The sequence below is a fragment of the Dermacentor albipictus genome, chromosome 5 (assembly GCF_038994185.2).
Source record: "Dermacentor albipictus isolate Rhodes 1998 colony chromosome 5, USDA_Dalb.pri_finalv2, whole genome shotgun sequence".
NCBI classification, from domain to species: domain Eukaryota; kingdom Metazoa; phylum Arthropoda; class Arachnida; order Ixodida; family Ixodidae; genus Dermacentor; species Dermacentor albipictus.
In genome coordinates this window covers 156,718,418-156,737,537 of record NC_091825.1, presented here as the reverse complement: position 1 = coordinate 156,737,537, position 19,120 = coordinate 156,718,418, and the positions used below count along the sequence as shown (strand labels likewise).

Here is a 19,120-nt window from a genome sequence, read left to right as displayed (position 1 = left end):
TTTAAGATAATTCTGGCTGCCACAGGGCCACCCAAGAGCTATGTTGATCAGTGGGGCTAACACCTGGCCATTCAACGGGCAGCCGAGAAAGATTCTCTGCGCTTGGAAAAGGCCAAGAAGCAATCACAAGAGAATGTGGAAGGCAGCAAAAGAAGAGAGTGCCTAAGAACATTTCCAGTTACACTGCAGTGTCATTTTAGACCATTATATGTGCCAAAACTTTCAAAGCTCATTTTCTCAAAACGACTTCTATGGCTGGTGAGGCTGCTTGTTCCAGCCATATCTCTGTAAACGCTCATCAGATTTCCAGAAGTTGTTTTTATTGTGTATATGAGTAAATTTCTGAGGGCATGACAAGCCCATTTTTTTTATATACTGTGCCTGTGATTTGTGATATTTAATCAAAATTTGATTGATAAAATCTTAATCACTAACACTAAATTCGGTGGTCTGCTAAAATTTTTCAGCAAGGAAATTTTAAATAAGTGCTCTGTCTTGCCCTGAGGTATTCATCTGGGAATCATCATACTGAATCTCACAGCTGCAGCACCTTTTGGAAATTCTCCAGGCCTGGAATGAGAAAATCATGTGCACCATTCTGACATATTGCTGTAACTTGAGAACCAGTGAACATAACTGCATGAAACTTTGTAGTTCTACTTATGCTTTTGCTGTGAGTCTATTCTGAAAATTTCAATAAGATATCTCAATAAACAAAAGAAGTTGGTATCCGACGGTAACCTCCCCCCTTAAAGGATTAAAGAAAACTTGCAGATAGATGCGGGAAAGTCCGATTTTCAGACCAAAGTCTTGTCGAATTGTAACTGCCGATACCAGCTTCAGTGCTGTTAATTTTCGCACGTATTAAAGGGTGAGTCCACATGTAAGGACCTGCTAATACAACGACCACTTTTCGCAGAACTGTTCAGTTCCTTACAAATAAGTTCGAGTGTATGTAAGCCGCACCGGTGTATAGGACGTGCCTATTTTAACTCGGTCGCCTAGATGAAACACGATTATGCATGCTTGTGCAGTCATCGTAAAATGGCTTATGTATTTTATGGCACTAAATTCCTGTAAACAACATATTTATGAGCCACAAGTTCCAACAGAAAGAAAAAGAACATCAATCAACACTCCTCTTAGGTGCAAAAAGTTAAGATTTATTGCACTTCACTTGAAGGCCTCGTCCTCCGACACAGCAAAAAATTTTTGTTCAGCTGCTTCGGTCGGCTGCATCACTTGGTCAATGTTTTCGACCCCTGATAACTTTGACAAAACGTTGCAGGTGCTTCAGTCACATTGACTCAGCGCTGTGGCGTGCTCAAGAAAAAAAAAAAAAAGTTTGGTACCATGTTACACACCTGTAACACGTGAAGGCGAAAGCATGCTGCTCACTTGGTAATGCATTAAGGTCTACTATCGGAGGGGTCAGACTTCTTGCGAGACATAACAAGCCACAGTGTGAAGTAAGCATGGGGCAAGTTGTCTGCGAGCTTTGGCTTCTTCTCTACGTTGCCGTCTCGCATCGTCGCATTGCTGCTTTCACAATGGTAGATTATAGTCTGTGTTGACCGCCTGACGCTATGCTGAAACTTCAGCGGTCCCTGCAACAACTGCTGCTGAAGTTTCGCAATTCATCCTGTTGTTCATCATTTTACGCCATAGATTCACTCATGTCATCATCTGTGATCGTGGCTGGCAATTTGTTGCCAGTGTCGTCAAGGAGCTGCTCCATCTTTTTGTGTCCCAGTCTCGTCACGTCGCCCTGTACCACCCGCAGACTAATGGCCTCAAAGAACTGACTAAGAGGACACTCGTCTATATCCTTTCGATATAGGTTGAACACAAATAGTGGGACACTGTCTTGGCTTTCCTAACTTTTGCTGTGATGCTGCACAGTGTGAGAACACTGGATGCTGCCCTTTTTATTTTCTCTATCTCCGCCAACCCTGCACTGCTCTTGATTCTGTTCTTCCAGTTTTCAAACACGATGAACTCTCTGCCATGTTGAAGATGCCTGGCGTGTCGCCCACCTCTGTACTTTTGCCTCACAAGATTGATCCAAAACTCATTATGACGAGTGCCAACAGCATGTGTCCTATGCCAAAGGTGACTTGGTGTGGCTGGGGAAACCACTCTGCAAGCACGGCCTTACCAAATGTTTGTGGCCCACTACATCAGACCCTTTGTCATTCTGGCACATCTCAGTGATGTCACATGTGTGACATGTCGCCTCATGTGCCCTGGCCACTGCTCCAGCAAGACCGACGTCGTTCACTTCGCCCCTCTTAAACATTTTCACCACCAATACTCCGACTGACTTGCCTGGTGGGTATCATCAGCAAAGGGGGAAATGATACACTACATTGGGCGGTTCGTGAAATAGGATGACGGCATTGGCCTGAACTGTGACCTGCTCAGCATTTACCCCCCCGTAATCATCATTCACTATCTCCCACAAATAAATGCGTCTCACCGTAACGATATATGATGTACCAACAAAAATTTCTAGAATTTAGTCCAAAAATGCCGTACTCAGTCTGAAGTGAAATTTTGCTCTATTGCAGTTTTGTTGCTTCACTGTGGGAAAATACAGTATGAAAGAGTGTTAACCGGAATAGCATTGCATTTCACATCACATTTGGGTCCATATTTCTGGAAACTGGCGCTTAGACAGAAAGGTCCGAATGCATCATTGCAGCCCGTCAGTGCCTGAGGCCTGTACAATTTAAATAATCCCAAGACCAGCACTATCACTTTAACAAATGCATCGATATTCCACATAGCTTTGTCCAGCAATGAGCAAGAAATGCTTTTGCAGTGAATCGCAAGTGTGAATGAATGCCCGCGCCTTTGGGCTAACTGTAATTGCTGTCGCTCTTGGACGACTCCGCTAACTTTTGCTGCGCGTTAACTATGGTGGACGGCGTCGGCCGTGCACGCAGGAGCCTCGAAGGAAGGAACTTCACTCGTTGGGATCCGTTTCAAGACTGGTTTATTTACAGAAGATAGATCGAAGAAAGGAGAAGGGAAACAGAGAAGTTACACTAAGTTCACGTTCTCTTTTGGCCGCACCGAGGCCTTCGTCCTTGTCGGGGGCGCCCGCGCCTCGCACTGAGTAGGCGGTTCGCCGAAAAGCCGGTGGAACGGATCAGCTTGTCAGTAGATGTGCCGGCCGGTACGTGGTGCAGTGGGGTGCCCCTCGCCTGTTCGCTGGCTCCCTCTCTCTCTTGTGTCGTCGATCCCCCAACCACGAGTGCAACAATGTATGGTGCTCGCTTGCGACTTTCAACAACAAGTGTGATGCTAGTGCATTTCACTCAAGATTAAAAAAGAACACTAAATCAGTTTAAACGAAAAAGTATCACAAAATTTCGCTCTCTTAATTTCTTGGTAATGTATTCATTACTAGAAAAAAATTAACATCAAGGTTTAATTATTTGCGTTTCTTGCCGAAACGCAAACGTCGCTGTACCTGTACGTCGGTGTGACATCACGGATGTCACAGTATATTTTGTATTAGTGGCTATTGTGGCTCAATAGAAGTTCTTGAAACTTGCTATGTTCAGTCTTTGTCTGTTCTAGAAAAAAAATTCAGTTGATCTTTACTAATAATAAATTAACTAGGCCCAAGCAGAGGCTGTTGGAATCTGTGAAGTAATGGCAAGATGGTGAAGTAACCTTAATGTGGCATTGCCAAACGTCTTTCATTTTTACATTTCCTGGCTTACCAAGCCTGTTCTCACAGTAAGAGTTGTTTTTTTTTTTTTAGTAGAGAAGGGTAATTTTGTAATACTGCACAAGTAATTTTTCTCATTAGTGTCCCTTTAATGGTGCCTACTAGGTCATGTGCAAGAATCAACTTTGCTTTTTCTATCAGGTGAACCCAACAGCCAGTGCATCCTTCTTTCCACTAGCACTTTCATTGTTGAGATGGCACCGGTAAAAAATTGGATGTACTTTTTCTGCTTGTCATAGCAGCTGAGTTCATGTGCCAATGTGCATGCAGGGCCCCAAATTTAAACAGTGTGCTTTAAGGCACCCATGGTTTGGTTGTCATTATACGTTATGTCCATGGAGCGAATGCCAGTGCCATAAGGAGGATGGCTGCACCGCTGAGCATGTGCAAATTTCATGGTGTCCATAAATTGATCGTCAGCTCTGCACTGAGGAAATCAGTCAAAGTAGTTCAGTCTCCAGAGCTACTGAAAGGAACACTAAAAAAAATAAGATGTATAAAATAAGGCACATATAATGTAGCTGGTTTAGGTGCTTCCTTTCTTTCGCACTGTGGTGCCTGAGACGGTCTGTTGTGCAATGTTCAAGCGTGTCCTTCCGCAAGCTTTTCATGGCAGGCATGTTCCAGAAGTGTGAATGGGAACGCGCAAGCGCATGACATTGCTCGTGCCAGCTGCTTGAACTAGGGATACCTGTGGTTGTTGTGAAGATGGGTTTGCATGAAGCTTGCCCTACAAGTGACGGTCAGTAAATGGCACGACGCTCCTCCACTATGCAGCACAGAAGGGATGCTGTGGCAGGGTTTGTCGACTCCAGCATGGCGCAGAGAAAGCTTTGGAGTCAGATCACCAACAAACACAGGTTTTTTAACCCACAATATACTACAGTGCATCAGTTTCAGCTGCAGGCAAGAAGGGTCACAGCAAGGCCAATCGAGTCTGTGCAGCCACTGCGCTAGGCTAGCCAGTAGCAGTCCACTGTGGACGGGACGTCGCGGGAGCATCTTCCATAGAGAGGAAGCAGTGGTACAGAGCTTGGGGGAGGAAGTATCTTGGGACAGTTATGGGGAGGCCAATCAAGGCGTGTCCCATTAACGTGTGCTCGTCGTGCATGTGACTCGTTGCAGGGAGGGAAAATCATGGTTTGTGTGAGAAAGTAGCTCCAACATGCTAGTCATGTCTTCTATGTTGCTGATGGGTCGGCATTTCACGAAGATTCAGCTTGGCAAAAGGCTGACACCACACGCGAGCTGGGGCATCGTGCATGTATATGAAACAACCTTTATTCCCATGCTTTTCTTGAACCCAGAGGTGCACCCTATGATAGTGGTATTACAGCCTGCAGGTTGACGAAAGCACTTGCAGACATTTGTAAATGTTTGTTCACTTGGCTACGTATGCTAAGTCGAGTCATTGCATGCTGCTGCTTTCTGCTGTGTATTCATGTGTTTTTCTGTTGTACTAGCTGCGAAACCATTTTCTGGCACTTGGTTTTCTTGTTTTAGATAAATGTGGTCACTTTCACACAAAACAAGCTTTGCAGGCTATCAGGGCATCAAAAGTTTTAAAGAAAGGAGAACGAAAAGGATAAAGTGCTTTTAACAAACAAAATATTGAACATAGCCAACACTCAGCAGCCTAGCTGCAGTGGTAGGTGCACTGTCTGCCTGGCTACTTTGTGACAAGGTGATAACTAAGCAACAGATCACTACATGTGGGATCGTTTTGTTCTGTTTGTACTTCGTGCAGCCCTGCAGCACTTTTCTTATACGCTAAATAAACTTTTTTGGTCACCAGACAGTGCTTTCCTGAACATCTCAACCATGTATAATTGCTGTATATGCAGCTTCCAGGGAGCCCACAAGATCGCTTAAAACCTCTGCCATAGGCTCTCTGCACTTCTAAGCTTTTCATAACCTCTGCCACTTTTTTTGTTCTTACTCTTGCACAGGAGCAAACACATTGACTGCTGGGTGGATTACTGTCACAACCGAGCAGTCTCCAGCAAAAGCAAAATTGAAGAAATGTCGTTACTGTTGGGATGGTGGTGTTATCATACAGTGGAGAACTACACTTGTAGTACAATGCCATACGAGATTTTGCATTATGACAGAGATTGATGCCATGATATCACTCAATCATTTCAATACAAAGCCTTGGTATGGTGATTGGTGGAGGCGTAGTGGGAACCTTTTATCGGAGGCATGATGGCACTGCTTCAAGCACAGTTTGAACAGTAAATATGAGGCAAAGGCTGTGAGTGTTTGGCAGTAGCTGCATTTGATTGTCGAGAACTCCATTCATACAAGATGTATTCACAAACGTTTTGCTGGTAAATATTCGTCACAGTGTATATCAGACATGTTCTACACCTTTCATGAAGATTTTGCGGGGCCCTTTCAACACGTGTTTTGGTCAGACAGAGTACCTTTGAAGTTTAGAAGCACTTTTGACATTGAATTGCGATAAGAGAAGCTAACATTGGTTTCTTTTTATCTTTCAGGTTGCTAATGTTACAAAGGACAATGGCTACCACATGTTCACTAAGGAGGAGGTTGAAGCGGTCATCAACACCATATAAGATATCTTTGGTGCAGCTCTTTTTTTTTTTTCTTCAAGGAGTCAATCCATCACTTGAAATAAACTTTTTTTTACATGTGAAGTAACGTAACTTTACAACATTGAAATGATGTGCTGTCTTTTTTATGGTGGCCATCGTGCTTGTTTATAAACCAAAGTGCATAAAAGTGCACCACGTTCTGTGGTGCTGTAGGTTTATTTATTTGACAAGGGAAACAGGTGCCCTATAGATGTACTACAGGCAGTTGAAAAGGTTATTGGAATATTCGGGCTAAGTAAAAAAAAATACATTTTCTAGCAAGTAGTGCATGCTGTGAAATTAAGAAGCCTGGTAGTCATACATGGGTAATTGATTAAGCTTCAGGCAGCAAAATGTTTCTTGCAGTGTGTGTGCCTTTTAAAACAACCTGTGTACATACCAACTTCCAGCAGATATTTTGTTCTTTTTTACCTTCATCTATGTCATCTGACATCAAGGCAAATAAGGTTGTCCTAACAATACCTAGGCAGAAAGTATGGTCTTAACCCTTTGACGGTTTTAGCCGTACATGTACGGCGGCGGTTTTCTGTCCCGCAAGGTCTTCTCCGTACGGGTACGGTTTCGATCCTCCGTTTGAAATTTCGCGCCATAATGACGATACACGCTCACTGGGAGGTGCTGCCACCTCTTAGGACTTACAAGAAGCATTTGAAATTTGCGCTACCTTCTTGGGGAGATAAACAAAACTGACTTCTAACTTCAGCACATCGCGCAGAGTGCGGCAACACCCCTTTTGCGGTTTCAGTTTCGCCGCGTGATCGCAACAGAGGCGCGCGAAACGTCATTTTTCTCTTTGTCGGCACTCTCTTGCAGATGGGTGGAAGTTTATTTCTATCTTGATTGGCGCTGCTCTTAGCCAGTTTATAATCGCCGTTCGCAAAGTATTCTCACTCTCAGCGGCAACGCGGTTTCGGTTCCGCCGCAACGGAGGCGCCCGAAACGTGATTTTTATCTTTGTCGGCACGCTATCGCAGGGGCGGCGGAAGTTGATTTCTATCTTGATTGGCACTGCTCTTAGCTCGTTTATCACCGCCGCTCATGAGGTATTCTCGCTCTTGTACGTTCAAGATCCGCAATAAAGTCATTTGACCACCTGGGAAAGTTTTCTTCAAAATAATTCGACCCTCAAAGGGTTAAAACTCGTTTCTGCCTTGCTAAGATATCTCACAGGGACCTGAGGAAAGAATGGGTGAATGATTAAAGCGAACGGTTACAAAATCACGCTTTGTCCAGATTGGTTATACATGAGCAGTATATGTGATTGAAGCAATCTTGGCAAAATTTTAGGGCTTGTGGTTGTCTAATTTACTTATTAACAAAATTTAAACAGCACCTAAGCAGACGATGCATGGACTTTGTGGTTAGCAGATATATTGCGCAAATTCCAACATATCACCTCCAATATTTTCGATGTGCCAAGGGCACTGCTCAATCTCGGATGTCATGTCAAGGAGCCATACTGATTCTCAGTATTGTGGGCTGTGCATCATTTCCATCTGCTGCAGTAGCTTAGTGGCTATGGTACAAAATTGTACATGGGCACTGTTTTATCTAAGCTATTTGAAACTCCTTTTTACGCAGCTGAAATTTCATTGCAGTTGTATTTAAATTAGAGGACAAAACTTGTTGAAAACGGAGACTTAAAGAAGAGGATCATCTAACGCCTCCCTATCTGGGGAGCAGGGCCAATGTGCCCAATTGGGCCACCATGTCCCTTCGTTGATCAACATTAGCTGTGCTTACAGGGCTGCCCGGGAAAATGTCGTAGTTATGTACATTTCAGTTTTAGTGTTGCTGGGCCCATACAAAGCACAAGCCATCAATATATGATCTTGTGGCACTATGTATTGAAGTGATCTAAAGGCTCTTGGGAACGTCTTCTGATGTCTTCGAATGTCTGCTCCACAAGGAGATGGCCATCTTTAAACACGTGCACTAGACAATCCTGAAAGGAAAGGTCTAATTCAGGTTCATCTTAAATGGCAAGGGAACACGTTTAGGGTTGTATGTAAACTATAAATATCTTGCTGGGCATGTTTTGACTAATGATAGAAACCTATAAAATACACTTTAGCACATAAATATGGATGAAACATGGATGAAAGCAGTGACATTCAATGGTAACTTTGCTATTGTCCTTTTTTGTATCAATACATTATAAACACTTTGTTACGATTCTGCCATGTTCAAGTTGTTGATGCTGATGTAAACATTCAATCCATTTTAACTTCAACCAAAGCCTATTGTAGGCCCTAAACATCAAAATTGCATTTATTCTTGAAATAATGGTAATAACGCCACATCATTTTTAAGGGAGCAGAAAAGTACAGGTCTGAATAACGCTGGGGATTCTGCATTAGTGTTTTCAAATTTGTTTTGTATTCATTTTCCAACAGACACCATACACGGTAGCTTTGAAGTCATATTTGTAAGCTGTTGCTGTGCCTTTGTCTTTTATTTTTCAAGTCAGTGATTTCACATTCATAGAAATCTCCAGGAGCAATATCTATGAAAGAAAGAGTAAATAGAAAAGCTTTACTGCAAGACAAAGTCCTTTTCCAGAGATCATTGTTACACCCGTGTCATGTGCAGCTTAGCTCGCATATACACACATGATGGAAAGTGGAGGATTGCACAGTAAGCAATGAAAAGTAAATTGACAGGCATGAAGTTAAAAGGAAAGCAATATGAATTTGGTATCAGATGTGATTGAGTAATGCTAAAATAAAATGGAATTTGACAAGCTTTGTAATGTGCAACACTGATAAACAATGGAAGAAAATAAGCAAGTGTAGCAGATTCTCTCGTCTTTTCTTTCACTGATTAGATTAGGAAACTATGTTTGCAGAAAAAGATTATATTATTTTTCCCCTAGTATAAGAGACAGTGACAGATTTTTGAAGTGTCGAGCAATACGAAGCAATGGAAAAGAAAACTGCAGGTGGTCCATGTGATGCTCATTTGTGGTAATGCTATTAGAAAACTGCAAATTGGAGACAGGTAGATGCGAAAGTGATCATGTAAAAAAATTAAGTGAGTTTAGCTTTGGCTTTGTGCTTAAAATCACATTTCTTTGCTCCCATGCTCTACTATTCAAATTTAGTTTTGTTTTAATTCTAAACACACTGGAAACCGCTTGCTTTCTGGCCGATCCCCCATAGTGCGTATGCACCAGTGTTTGGAAGATGAAACAAGTTGTGCTGATATTTGTCACCTCTTCAGGGTCTCCCTGGCCATGTTCCACTGTGGTGTACCCGCTGACAGAGTGCTGTAAAGTCAGCCTGCCCTTCTTGGAGCTCAGTCTAGTGTCAGTCATTGGGTTCCTGTGTACTTCTTTCTGATGGAAAGAGAACAAATTTTGTTTCAACCACTGTCTCACAAACCACCAAGCATAAGGTACAGCTAAAATGTGCATTGACACTATTGGGAAGCAGAAAACTTTTTAAAAGGATTCACATTCAAGACGTTCATTTTGGTTTTGCATGTGCTGCATTATATACAGCTGGTAACAAGAGAGGCACAATAAAGTGTCACAGAAAGCACAATAGTGAAAGAAGCTGCAATTTTAAACATTCAAAGGACTAATTTTTGTGACTAATGGGCATAAGTTATGTTGGGGCCAGGTGTCTTTTGAAATACATTGAGAAGTGCCTTTAATCGAGGTTCTTGAAGTTAGCAGATTAATAAGGGGTAATGTATTTGATACTGGCTGTGCTTTCACTTGTTGCTGCTCTCCCTGTATCATATCTAATAGTTGCAATCTGCCAGTTTTATCAAATTATTTTCTCTTCTATCACAGAAACATTGCCACCTCTGAGCATCTAACTTCCCCACAAACAGCACCTTATTCACCATTTGTTGTTCACATTTGTTTCAATGCAACTTTGCTATTCAGTGAATGCAACTGAATTCATTGTGTTCAGAGCACATATAGCAGGTGGCCTTCATACTTTGGAAACACTGGATGTGGTTTCTTGCTAACCCTGGGGACAGAGACAGGAACATAGATGATTGTTCTCTATCTTTATTCCAATGCCACTACCATGCCATTTGCTAGGGCTGCATCAGCTAGCCCATCTATGCATAACCAAGTTGTGGGGATGTTCCTATGTGCAACTATTCTCCCTTCATACCTTTTTCTCCAACACAGCAGGCACACTTAACCAGCTCTTGAACATTGACACAAAAAAAAAAAACACCCAGCCCCGATAATATTTCCAATACGTTTCTAAAATGATTTGCTGCCCAACTAGCTCCGTTCTTACACAGGATTTTTTTGGCGTCGCTTCAAGCAGCTGCATTACCTTCAGACTGGCTCGTCGCAAAAGTAATCCCGATTCACAAAGGTGGCAATAAGTCACACATAGACACATACCGACTAATTCTTTTAACAAGCTGCTGTTGCAAATTAATGGAGCATATTATCAACAAATCCATTATTAGTTACTTAGAAAACAATAACCTGATATACCCCAAACAGCATGGCTTAAATAATATAGAGGGCACGTAAATATAGATAAAACAAAGTACATTAGGCCACCCTTCCAACATTCAGAAAGAACAAATCACCGTAAGTGCATCAGACAGTTTTCTGCACGTTGCAACACATTTATATACTCATTTCTTTCCATCTGCAATTGAAGCCTGGAACCGTCTGCCAGAACCAATTGCACATGTTGACTCCATGGAAGAATTTGCAACCAAGATATGTGCACTTTTTTATGATTAGGTCTATTTCCGATTATTTACTGCTTCGCTACAACGTTGCGTTGCGCAACTGTATTGTGGCCGTTTCCCACCATATCGAAATTGTTCGTAGCTCTTACCCTGTATTATCTGCCTTGCACTGTTTGCTTTAGCCTGTCGTTTTGTTTGCATGTTATATCTTTAAATTGTAGTAATTAGTGTATTTCATTGCTTTCTTCTGTTTTGACCAACAATGTTTTGTTGTTTTGTGACCCACTCGTGTATGAGCCTGTAAGAAGGCGTACAGTATTGCTAAATAAAAAAAAATCCGTAGCGAATCCCACACTCGCCACAGCATGAAGGCATGCAGTGGGGGCTGTCACATTCACATGTTCAATAAAGCAGATGCCCGATCATGCATGATCACCTCATGTCCACCGACAACGACAGCGCTGCATTGAAAGGCAAAGCGCTGAGCTGGTCCTTGCGGGTCTCGCATGAGTGTGCCATCACTTGCCAGAAGCACATTTTGGGTGCTCCAGCGGTGTGCCTTGGCATTGGCTAGGACAGCCTCAGCCATCTCCAGTGTCATGCCGTCGCTGTGCATCAAGCGCACATATGGTGGCAGCTCGCGGAAGCCCAATGAATTCACCGTCACCGAGTAGTGCCTACCAAGTATCTCCAAGACCTTCAAGAAAAGCACAGTGAAAGTGGAGCATCTGGTGTAGAACAGCTGGGGAACAATCTAGCTAAGAGAGCCACTGGCACAAATTAACAGCATTAAGTCTTTTCACATAGTCACCAAATGCTTGCAAGAAAGCAGCACGTCCGTTGCGAGTGTCATTATCTTGCAAATGCCAAGTACATAAACAGCACCAGACAATATGAACAAAGTTGTATGGATGCATGAATCAACTGCTTGGACTGTTAATCATAGCAGTGCCCACTTTTGATACAGTGGTTAGATCCTAAAACATTCTTTTTTCTTCTTTTTTTAAATTTAAGTTGTGCCATTGTTCAGGGTTTTAGTCGGTCCTTTAGAATTCACAGTGGCCTTAGACACAGATCCTTACGGTACATATGTGATGACACAATACTTCGATTGCTTTGCATCAACAACATTACTATTCATATCATTTGTCTTCATCAGATTCCCTGTCTGTTCTCGTAGGTGTCAACTCTTATGTTTTTAAACCTAAGTGATAAGCAATAAGCGAAAAAAATCCCACCCCAAACTTGAACTCGTGCAGTCGCTTAATGCTGGCAGTCCTTCCACAAATTTACACTCATTCATGCAAGACCATTACATTGCCACTTATAAAAAAATAAAGCCCATAAAGTGTTCTTCAAATATATACCACAATATGACGTACCTGTAATATGTACTGCATACATAAGAGCTACATACACGTGATCGGCACTGGTTGAATAAGGGATAGCTACAGCGACATTCCTTGATCAAGCACTGTTGATCACGCCAAGCTCCCTCCTTCCACTGAACTTCTAGTTTGGAAGCCACATATATGGTGTTTTAGGACTTCATATGTTTATGTAAATAGAGGCTGATTTTATCTGAGTGAATACGAAGGCACTGTCATTTTGTTCATATGTTTGTGTGCACATGCACCAGTGTGTGTCTATCAAACAGTGTTTTGCAAGTTCATCGCAGACCACTTGATAATAAGCAGCATAAGAAGGCCTCACTGAGGTTTTCTTTTTATTGATTTACTTCAAGTGTGAAGGGAATAAGTTGAATCACTGCTATATCCTGCTCATAGTTATCTCCATAGCTAGGGTTTGATCAGAAACTTCTTCACAAGTGACGAAATGTCGCCATATTTGCATTATCTATCGCCACTAGTCACCGTCGCTAAAGTCGGTGGCGGTGCCTGTGGTCACTACTGGCACACTGTGGTGACTTTGGTTGCCACACAGGCAACACCCTACAGGCCATACGCAGACTGTACACGAAACCATGGTGATCTCTACTTCAGTACAGATCAGTGGTAGTACGTACCCTACACCGTACACTTAAACGTGTTTACACCCTTTGGATTGTACCTTATCCCACAACAATCGTCATCTGTCTTGCTTGTGTTTCCTTTCTTGAAAACTCTGTGCTCGCTACTTCCCTGTTGACAATGCTGTGCCACGCTGATAACGTGCAAGCCGTTCGTTACTTGGAAGTACCGGGCTCGTAGCATTAAAGAGCCTCTAATCAGAGGCTGGCAGTACTCTTGAAAAATAAACTTTGTCCTGCATGTATATTCAGATATATTATGTGCATGCATGGTGTTTACAGTGGGACTTTAAAACAATGTTGAAGTGAGAAAATACGCATGAGGCAGCTGTCGATAGTGCTTCTAGTGCACGTGTTGTCGTATTGTCAGGATTTGCAGGGATAAAGCGAAAGTATGAATTAAAAGCCATGCACGTCCGCACCAGGAATCATGTAGTAAGCTATTAGCCACAATAAAATTTTAATTGAAGAGGTCGAGGTAAATCAAAAGAAACCTTAAGTGATGTGGGTCAAAAAGCTCTATTAATGACTGTTTAGGTGTCTGTGTGGGGAGGAGGGAAGAGAAACTCCAGAGGTGGCTCGGGTCGGCGCCTATGGTGGGCCTCCTAACCAAAACATGGCTTCAGGGCCCACAATGATCTCTTCATGGTAAGCCAGCCACAGTTCAGTTGTAATTCTATATGGTAACTTTTGAAAGCACCACAAATCAGTTTTATGTGCGTGTGGTGTGTGACAATGGTATAGCTTCTGCAGCCATGATTTAGGCAAAATAAGTCTTAGAACAAAGATATATTCAAGAGAGCATTGTGAATGCCCCTTTGCTGCCTTTTAACCTCACAATTCCGTCCAAGTCCTAGCCTGTTTTTTCTCTGCACTGTTTGTTTTATTCGACAATAAAGTTTGCTACATTTAGTGATGCTCTCAAAAAGTGCTGATTGGTCCCTGTACCCATTTTATAAACATTTGAATTACCATTTTAAAAAGGCATTTTTAAACATTTGGATACCTTGATAATTAAGGTGTCTAAATTCTTTGTAAAGAAGTTGCATTTACTAAGGACCCACTCTATTAGTCATATTCATAGGAACCATACTGAATCACATTTGTATTTATAAAATAAACGACATTTTTTACAGCTCCCTTAAGTATCTATGAGCAATTATGCAAGGTTGTGGCTGTGTAGAGACAGGAAACAGCCTTTTTGCAAGCTGTTTTATCTTGCTTAATATGCTCTCTCCACACGCTTCCACTCAGTTCTGCTGTTTATATGCATCCGTTTAGAGGGCAGTTTACAAGAGGTAAGAGTGGTATTTATTGGTTGTATTCGGTCGTGGAAATGGTATATGTGGGTTTTGCATATGAATCCACTCATTTTCAAACCTGTGCAAGTCTACAGGCACATAGGATGCACATGCAGTGGAACCTACTCATAGCCTGTGGAACAAGGGAAATAGAATCGTACATTAGTTGCACTATGTCAGGCAGACATGCTTATTAAGTGCACTGCTATAACTGGCATTCATGGTATAGTATGCTAATACTGATCCATTGGTATCACAAAACAGTGGTCCTTTCTGACTCTGAAAATGTAAAGCTATTTACAGGGATAGTGGTTGAATGTTCAGAATGGCTAAAGAAAATGAGTGGACTGCAATGCTTTACGTGTACTCAGTGTGTACTTAGGCTGAACTGCTAAACTTCCTGCGAAGCTGAAACAGGCCTGAACATTGAATGTCTACACCGCAGCTACAGCAGTGCTTCTCAAGGTGGCTACTAGCTGTAAGTGGAGGGAGCATTAGCTGAACTACCGGCTGGCTTGTAGAGGTCTAGGTCTAGAGCACAGATTACAAAAGGCGGCTACTAGCTGTGGCCTTAGCTTGATCAAGCCCGAAGAAAGCTAGATGTCTGCTATCTACCTGCGCACTTCCTGGGCTGCGTTAATTCGGGTTTCGTGCTATACTCATATAAGTATGTAATGGAAATGAACCACAGGAGTTGCCAGTTAGCGATCATCCTCGTCTGTTTTTTTTGTTTTTTTTTCTCTTTGTCTGGCTGTCAAATGGTTTCCGCTTTCACACAAGAAAATCAAGGTTGGAGTTTCATTTTTTTTTTATTTCGCGCTCAAACTCCAGTGACATGACGTCAGTGTAATGACGTACATTTATTTTCCTTCCTTCCTTTTTTTTTTTTATCCGGGCCCCAATATTTGTGGCTTGTAGGAGTAGGTTCAGTCTTTGGCTGTATAGAATACAATATACTTCAGTCTTCCTGTTTACAGATAACAAATTATCTTGGCCCAAGCAGGCTCCATCAAAAAAAGAAGAAACATGTCGCCGTGAGCTAGTGCTAGATAAAGTCCCTTGATAATTTGAAAGTACTGCCAATCTTTGAACTCTGCCGCTGCTGCCGCGCGACCTCCCAACACTTTCTACACTAGATTGTGTTAAACAGTCGCGTTTCCTCCTCGCCCCTTGCACACGGGAACCGGTGTTGCACCCGTTTTTCTGCACGACGATTGGTCTCCCTGCTAGTTGCCCTTGGAAACGCGCGGATCTTGCATATCGCTTGTGTTAATTTTTCTTTTCGTTCGCGCCATTTTACAGCGAAGCTGTATATGGCTAGCCGATTAGACCGTCCGCCTGTCGCCTGTACGCCGAAAACTCCTCCCGCGCGCATGCGCGAAAAAAAAAAGGTGAAGAGAGGCGCGCGATTGGCTACGCCAGTAGTGACGTCGTTGCTCTCCGTCGCAGCAGAGTGCGAAAGCAGCAGTTTCTCTCCGGCTCCGAAATGGGTAGGCCACACGTCCGTACTCCCAAGGAGCAGGCAGCTTTCGATGAGCAACGCCGCGACCAGAATCTGGAACGAACTCGCCTGCGCCGTGCCGATGCTGCAGCCCGGGCACAAGAACAGGCTCGTGCAGCCGAGCCCAAGCAGCAACTGCGTACCCAGGATCCGGCAGCCTATACAAGCCGTACGTCGTTTAATGAACCGTCAGAATTCAGTGATAAACACCGGGGCCACACGTTTCAGCTTCGCTGGTTAGCCATCTGTACGGAGGGCTTGGGCGGTCATTTATTTTTTCTTCTTAGCTCGGCTGACTTGGCCAGCGCCTCCTCATATACGAGGGACATTCCGAAAGTAAATTTCGTCATTTATTTTCACACGGAAACTTTATTGCCAAAACAAAATACACCATGGCATCATGCACTGTGCAACTTGCACTATTCTTCCACATAGTCGCCACCGACATTGGGACATTTGTCGTAATGTGTTCACAGTTTGAAGAAACCACTCTGGTAAATCTCGGTACCCTGCGATGCAAGGCTCGAGACATTGCTTCTTCACCATACTCGATCTGTAGGCGTTCGTGGATGACGGACACGCGTGCTAGTTTCACGTACCCATTCATGCAGGATAACAGCACGCACTTCCACTGGCGACCACGTTGTCAGCACACGTCTATCTGTCATCGTGATTTGTACTTGAATAACCTCGGGCACGCCGGTCTGCTGCTACTCTGTCTTCTTCGGCGCCCTGCGCATGCGTCATTCCTGCTCCGCTGACGCTCATTCCATCGTTGAACCAGCAACGGGTGTGAATTCTTATGGCGATTGTTCGTTTCACCTAGTGCACTTCTTTTTCAAAAAATTACGAAACTTGTTGTCGGAACGTCCCTCGTATATAAAGGAGGCACTGGCTCGGCGCCGCGAACGTTGCACGCTGTGCTTCCTGTGGTGTTGTGCTAACATTATGCCGTGCTGTAGAGGACAAAACTGCAGCAAGAAGCCTAAAGATGGTTACGCAGTTTTTATGATACCACAGAGAAAGCGTGACGGCTTGCGCAAGAAGCAGTGGCGGACAACATTGGCCGAAAAATGTTTGTTCCTACAAAGAGCACTGTTGTTTACGAGGTAAGATACCTTTCTTATTGCGCCTATCAAAGTATCCCATAATGCTGCATTTTAAATAAATAAAAAAAAATCCGACCTACGTATTAGCGTTCTTGCTGCGACAATTTGTACGTTGCCTAAAAATGGGGTTGTCCTCAGTGCGCTGAATACTCTGCTGGGACTTCATCACCTAGCAGGTCGTTAACTGTTATTCAGTCCTAAATTCAGATGTATAGGTTCTGATTTCCCCTGTGAACAATTATGTGCGAAGATGCAGCCTCTCGATCGCACATTTAGCGATTGTTAGGATCCGTTGCCTGTTTCACTTGAAATCTAGAGAAGCTTTCTTTCTAGCTTACTTCGATGTGTGCGTCAGTCACTTAGATACAATAAATGCAGCCCATAAAAAAAATTGACAGGTATACCCGTGATAGCGCGGGTTATGAGCGCCAGTTAGTCCACATTGCGCCATTTTTCAGTTCCTGGATTTGTTTTGAATTGGGCGGCCGTGCACGCATGAGGGGGTGAACGTTTATTATTTGCCTTTCTCACGGATACAGGCAATGTGCAGGGGTTGTTCACATTATTTGTTCACATGATTTATTCCCATGATTTGTTCAAGGTTGTTTAAATGGCTGCCCAACCACAGCTCAGAAGCTACTTTCACATTGAGAAGACAAATACATGGACCGACGATACACTTGCGACTAATTCCTTATTGATATAATGAGGCTTATAGCGCACGAAAGGACGAGGACACAGAAGACGTGGTAAACACAGGCGGTGTACACACAGCGCCTGTGTTAACACGTTTTTCTGTGCCCCTGTCGTCTCGTGCGCTATAAGCCTCATCATGACACACCAACCATAGAGTTTCTCACTACATTACCTAGAGGGAAATCTGGCGCTGCTGCGCTGTGGTATGTATGGGAATGCCGGTATATTGTGGATTCGGATTGGCATCGTTCTCGTAGAGACAGGACAGCTTGAAGACGCGCTTGGCAAGTACCGTTCCGTCTGTCACAATGATTCACTTTCTACTGAAACAGCACGTGAAAAGCTGTTTTAGCTTTATTATTACGCGAAAACATGTTTTATTTAACTATGAGAACTTGAACGAAAAAACCAGTCAAAAACACAAAGGACAAGAGAAGAAGTTCACGACACAACGACTGGCAGCATGAAAATCGTTTCACGGCATGTGCTGCAGGGGTTGTTTATAGGTTCCCTCTCACGTGCGAAAGATTTTACATAGGCCAAACCGGTCGATGTATTAATGACCGCCTGCGTGAGCACCACTCCTCCCTGGGGTCAGATAACGGTGCAAACTTGCCTCGCCATTGCAATGAGTGTGGTTGTTATCCATTGTTTAGCAATGTGATGATTCTTGGTAGGGGCAAGGGCAAAGAAGAGCGTGAAATCTTGGAAGCGTACTTCATCAGTTTATTAGGTGATGACTGCGTTAGCACAACCTCGGTGCGCTTACAAGAAAAAGAATTTGAATTTCTAAGTCGGTCCCGATAGAAACGGTGCTGTCTTTTCATGCTTTGTGATAAGTGATGATGCGGTTGCGCATGCTCTGCTGCCCTTGCTGGGACTACACGGATTCTAATAAACCACAGTTGATAGTCCAGTCGTTGTGTCGTGAACTTCTTCTCTTGTCCTTTGTGTTTTTGACTGAGTTTTTCGTTCAAGTATGTACCAACTGGCCCAGATTTCAACCCTTCTATGAGAACTTGTTATTGTGTGTACGACTACATGTTACATAAAAAGTATCAGCGGGCCGCTAAAGTTGGAGGACAGACGACAAGGTTCGCGCTCGCTTTGAAACAGTTCGTCGTCTGTTCTTGCTTTTCTTCGCTTGGTCATGCATCGTGGGTGAGTAAAGATGTAATATGCGTTAATGGAAACATTTTATGAAGATTTTACTTTGAAAACGCGTTGTTTGCGTAGCCATATCCACGTTTTAGACGAAGCCTCTTACAACACCAGCCAACACGAGCCTCGCAGACACATATACCGTCATTCCCATGACGGCACGGTGCCCCCTAAGAAACTTTCATAGACGGTGGCGCCAGATTACCCTCTAGGTGTTATAGTGAGAAACTCTATGACACCAACACGCCCAAAACGCTGCGTTACTGAACTTCATTACTGACCTTTT

General features: G+C 43.3%; 2 protein-coding genes across 2 annotated transcripts in view; one reads left to right on the top strand and one right to left on the bottom strand.

Moving 5' to 3' along the window:
• The window catches only part of Prosalpha5 (proteasome alpha5 subunit), a 31,244-nt gene extending 24,817 nt beyond the window's left edge, over nucleotides 1-6,427 (top strand). Inside the window, exon 8 of the mRNA XM_065432270.2 lies at nucleotides 6,244-6,427. Within this exon, the coding sequence (XP_065288342.1) occupies nucleotides 6,244-6,321 (78 nt within the window). The 3' untranslated portion in view covers nucleotides 6,322-6,427. The remainder of the gene's footprint in view (nucleotides 1-6,243) is intronic.
• An 880-nt stretch (nucleotides 6,428-7,307) lies between these two features.
• The window catches only part of LOC135902364 (nicotinamide phosphoribosyltransferase-like), a 28,457-nt gene continuing 16,644 nt past the window's right edge, over nucleotides 7,308-19,120 (bottom strand). Inside the window, exons 8-10 of the mRNA XM_070539467.1 lie at nucleotides 11,474-11,734; nucleotides 9,575-9,697; nucleotides 7,308-8,305 (exon numbers count right to left, since the gene is read on the bottom strand). Of these exons, the coding sequence (XP_070395568.1) occupies nucleotides 8,201-8,305; nucleotides 9,575-9,697; nucleotides 11,474-11,734 (489 nt within the window). The 3' untranslated portion in view covers nucleotides 7,308-8,200. The remainder of the gene's footprint in view (nucleotides 8,306-9,574; nucleotides 9,698-11,473; nucleotides 11,735-19,120) is intronic.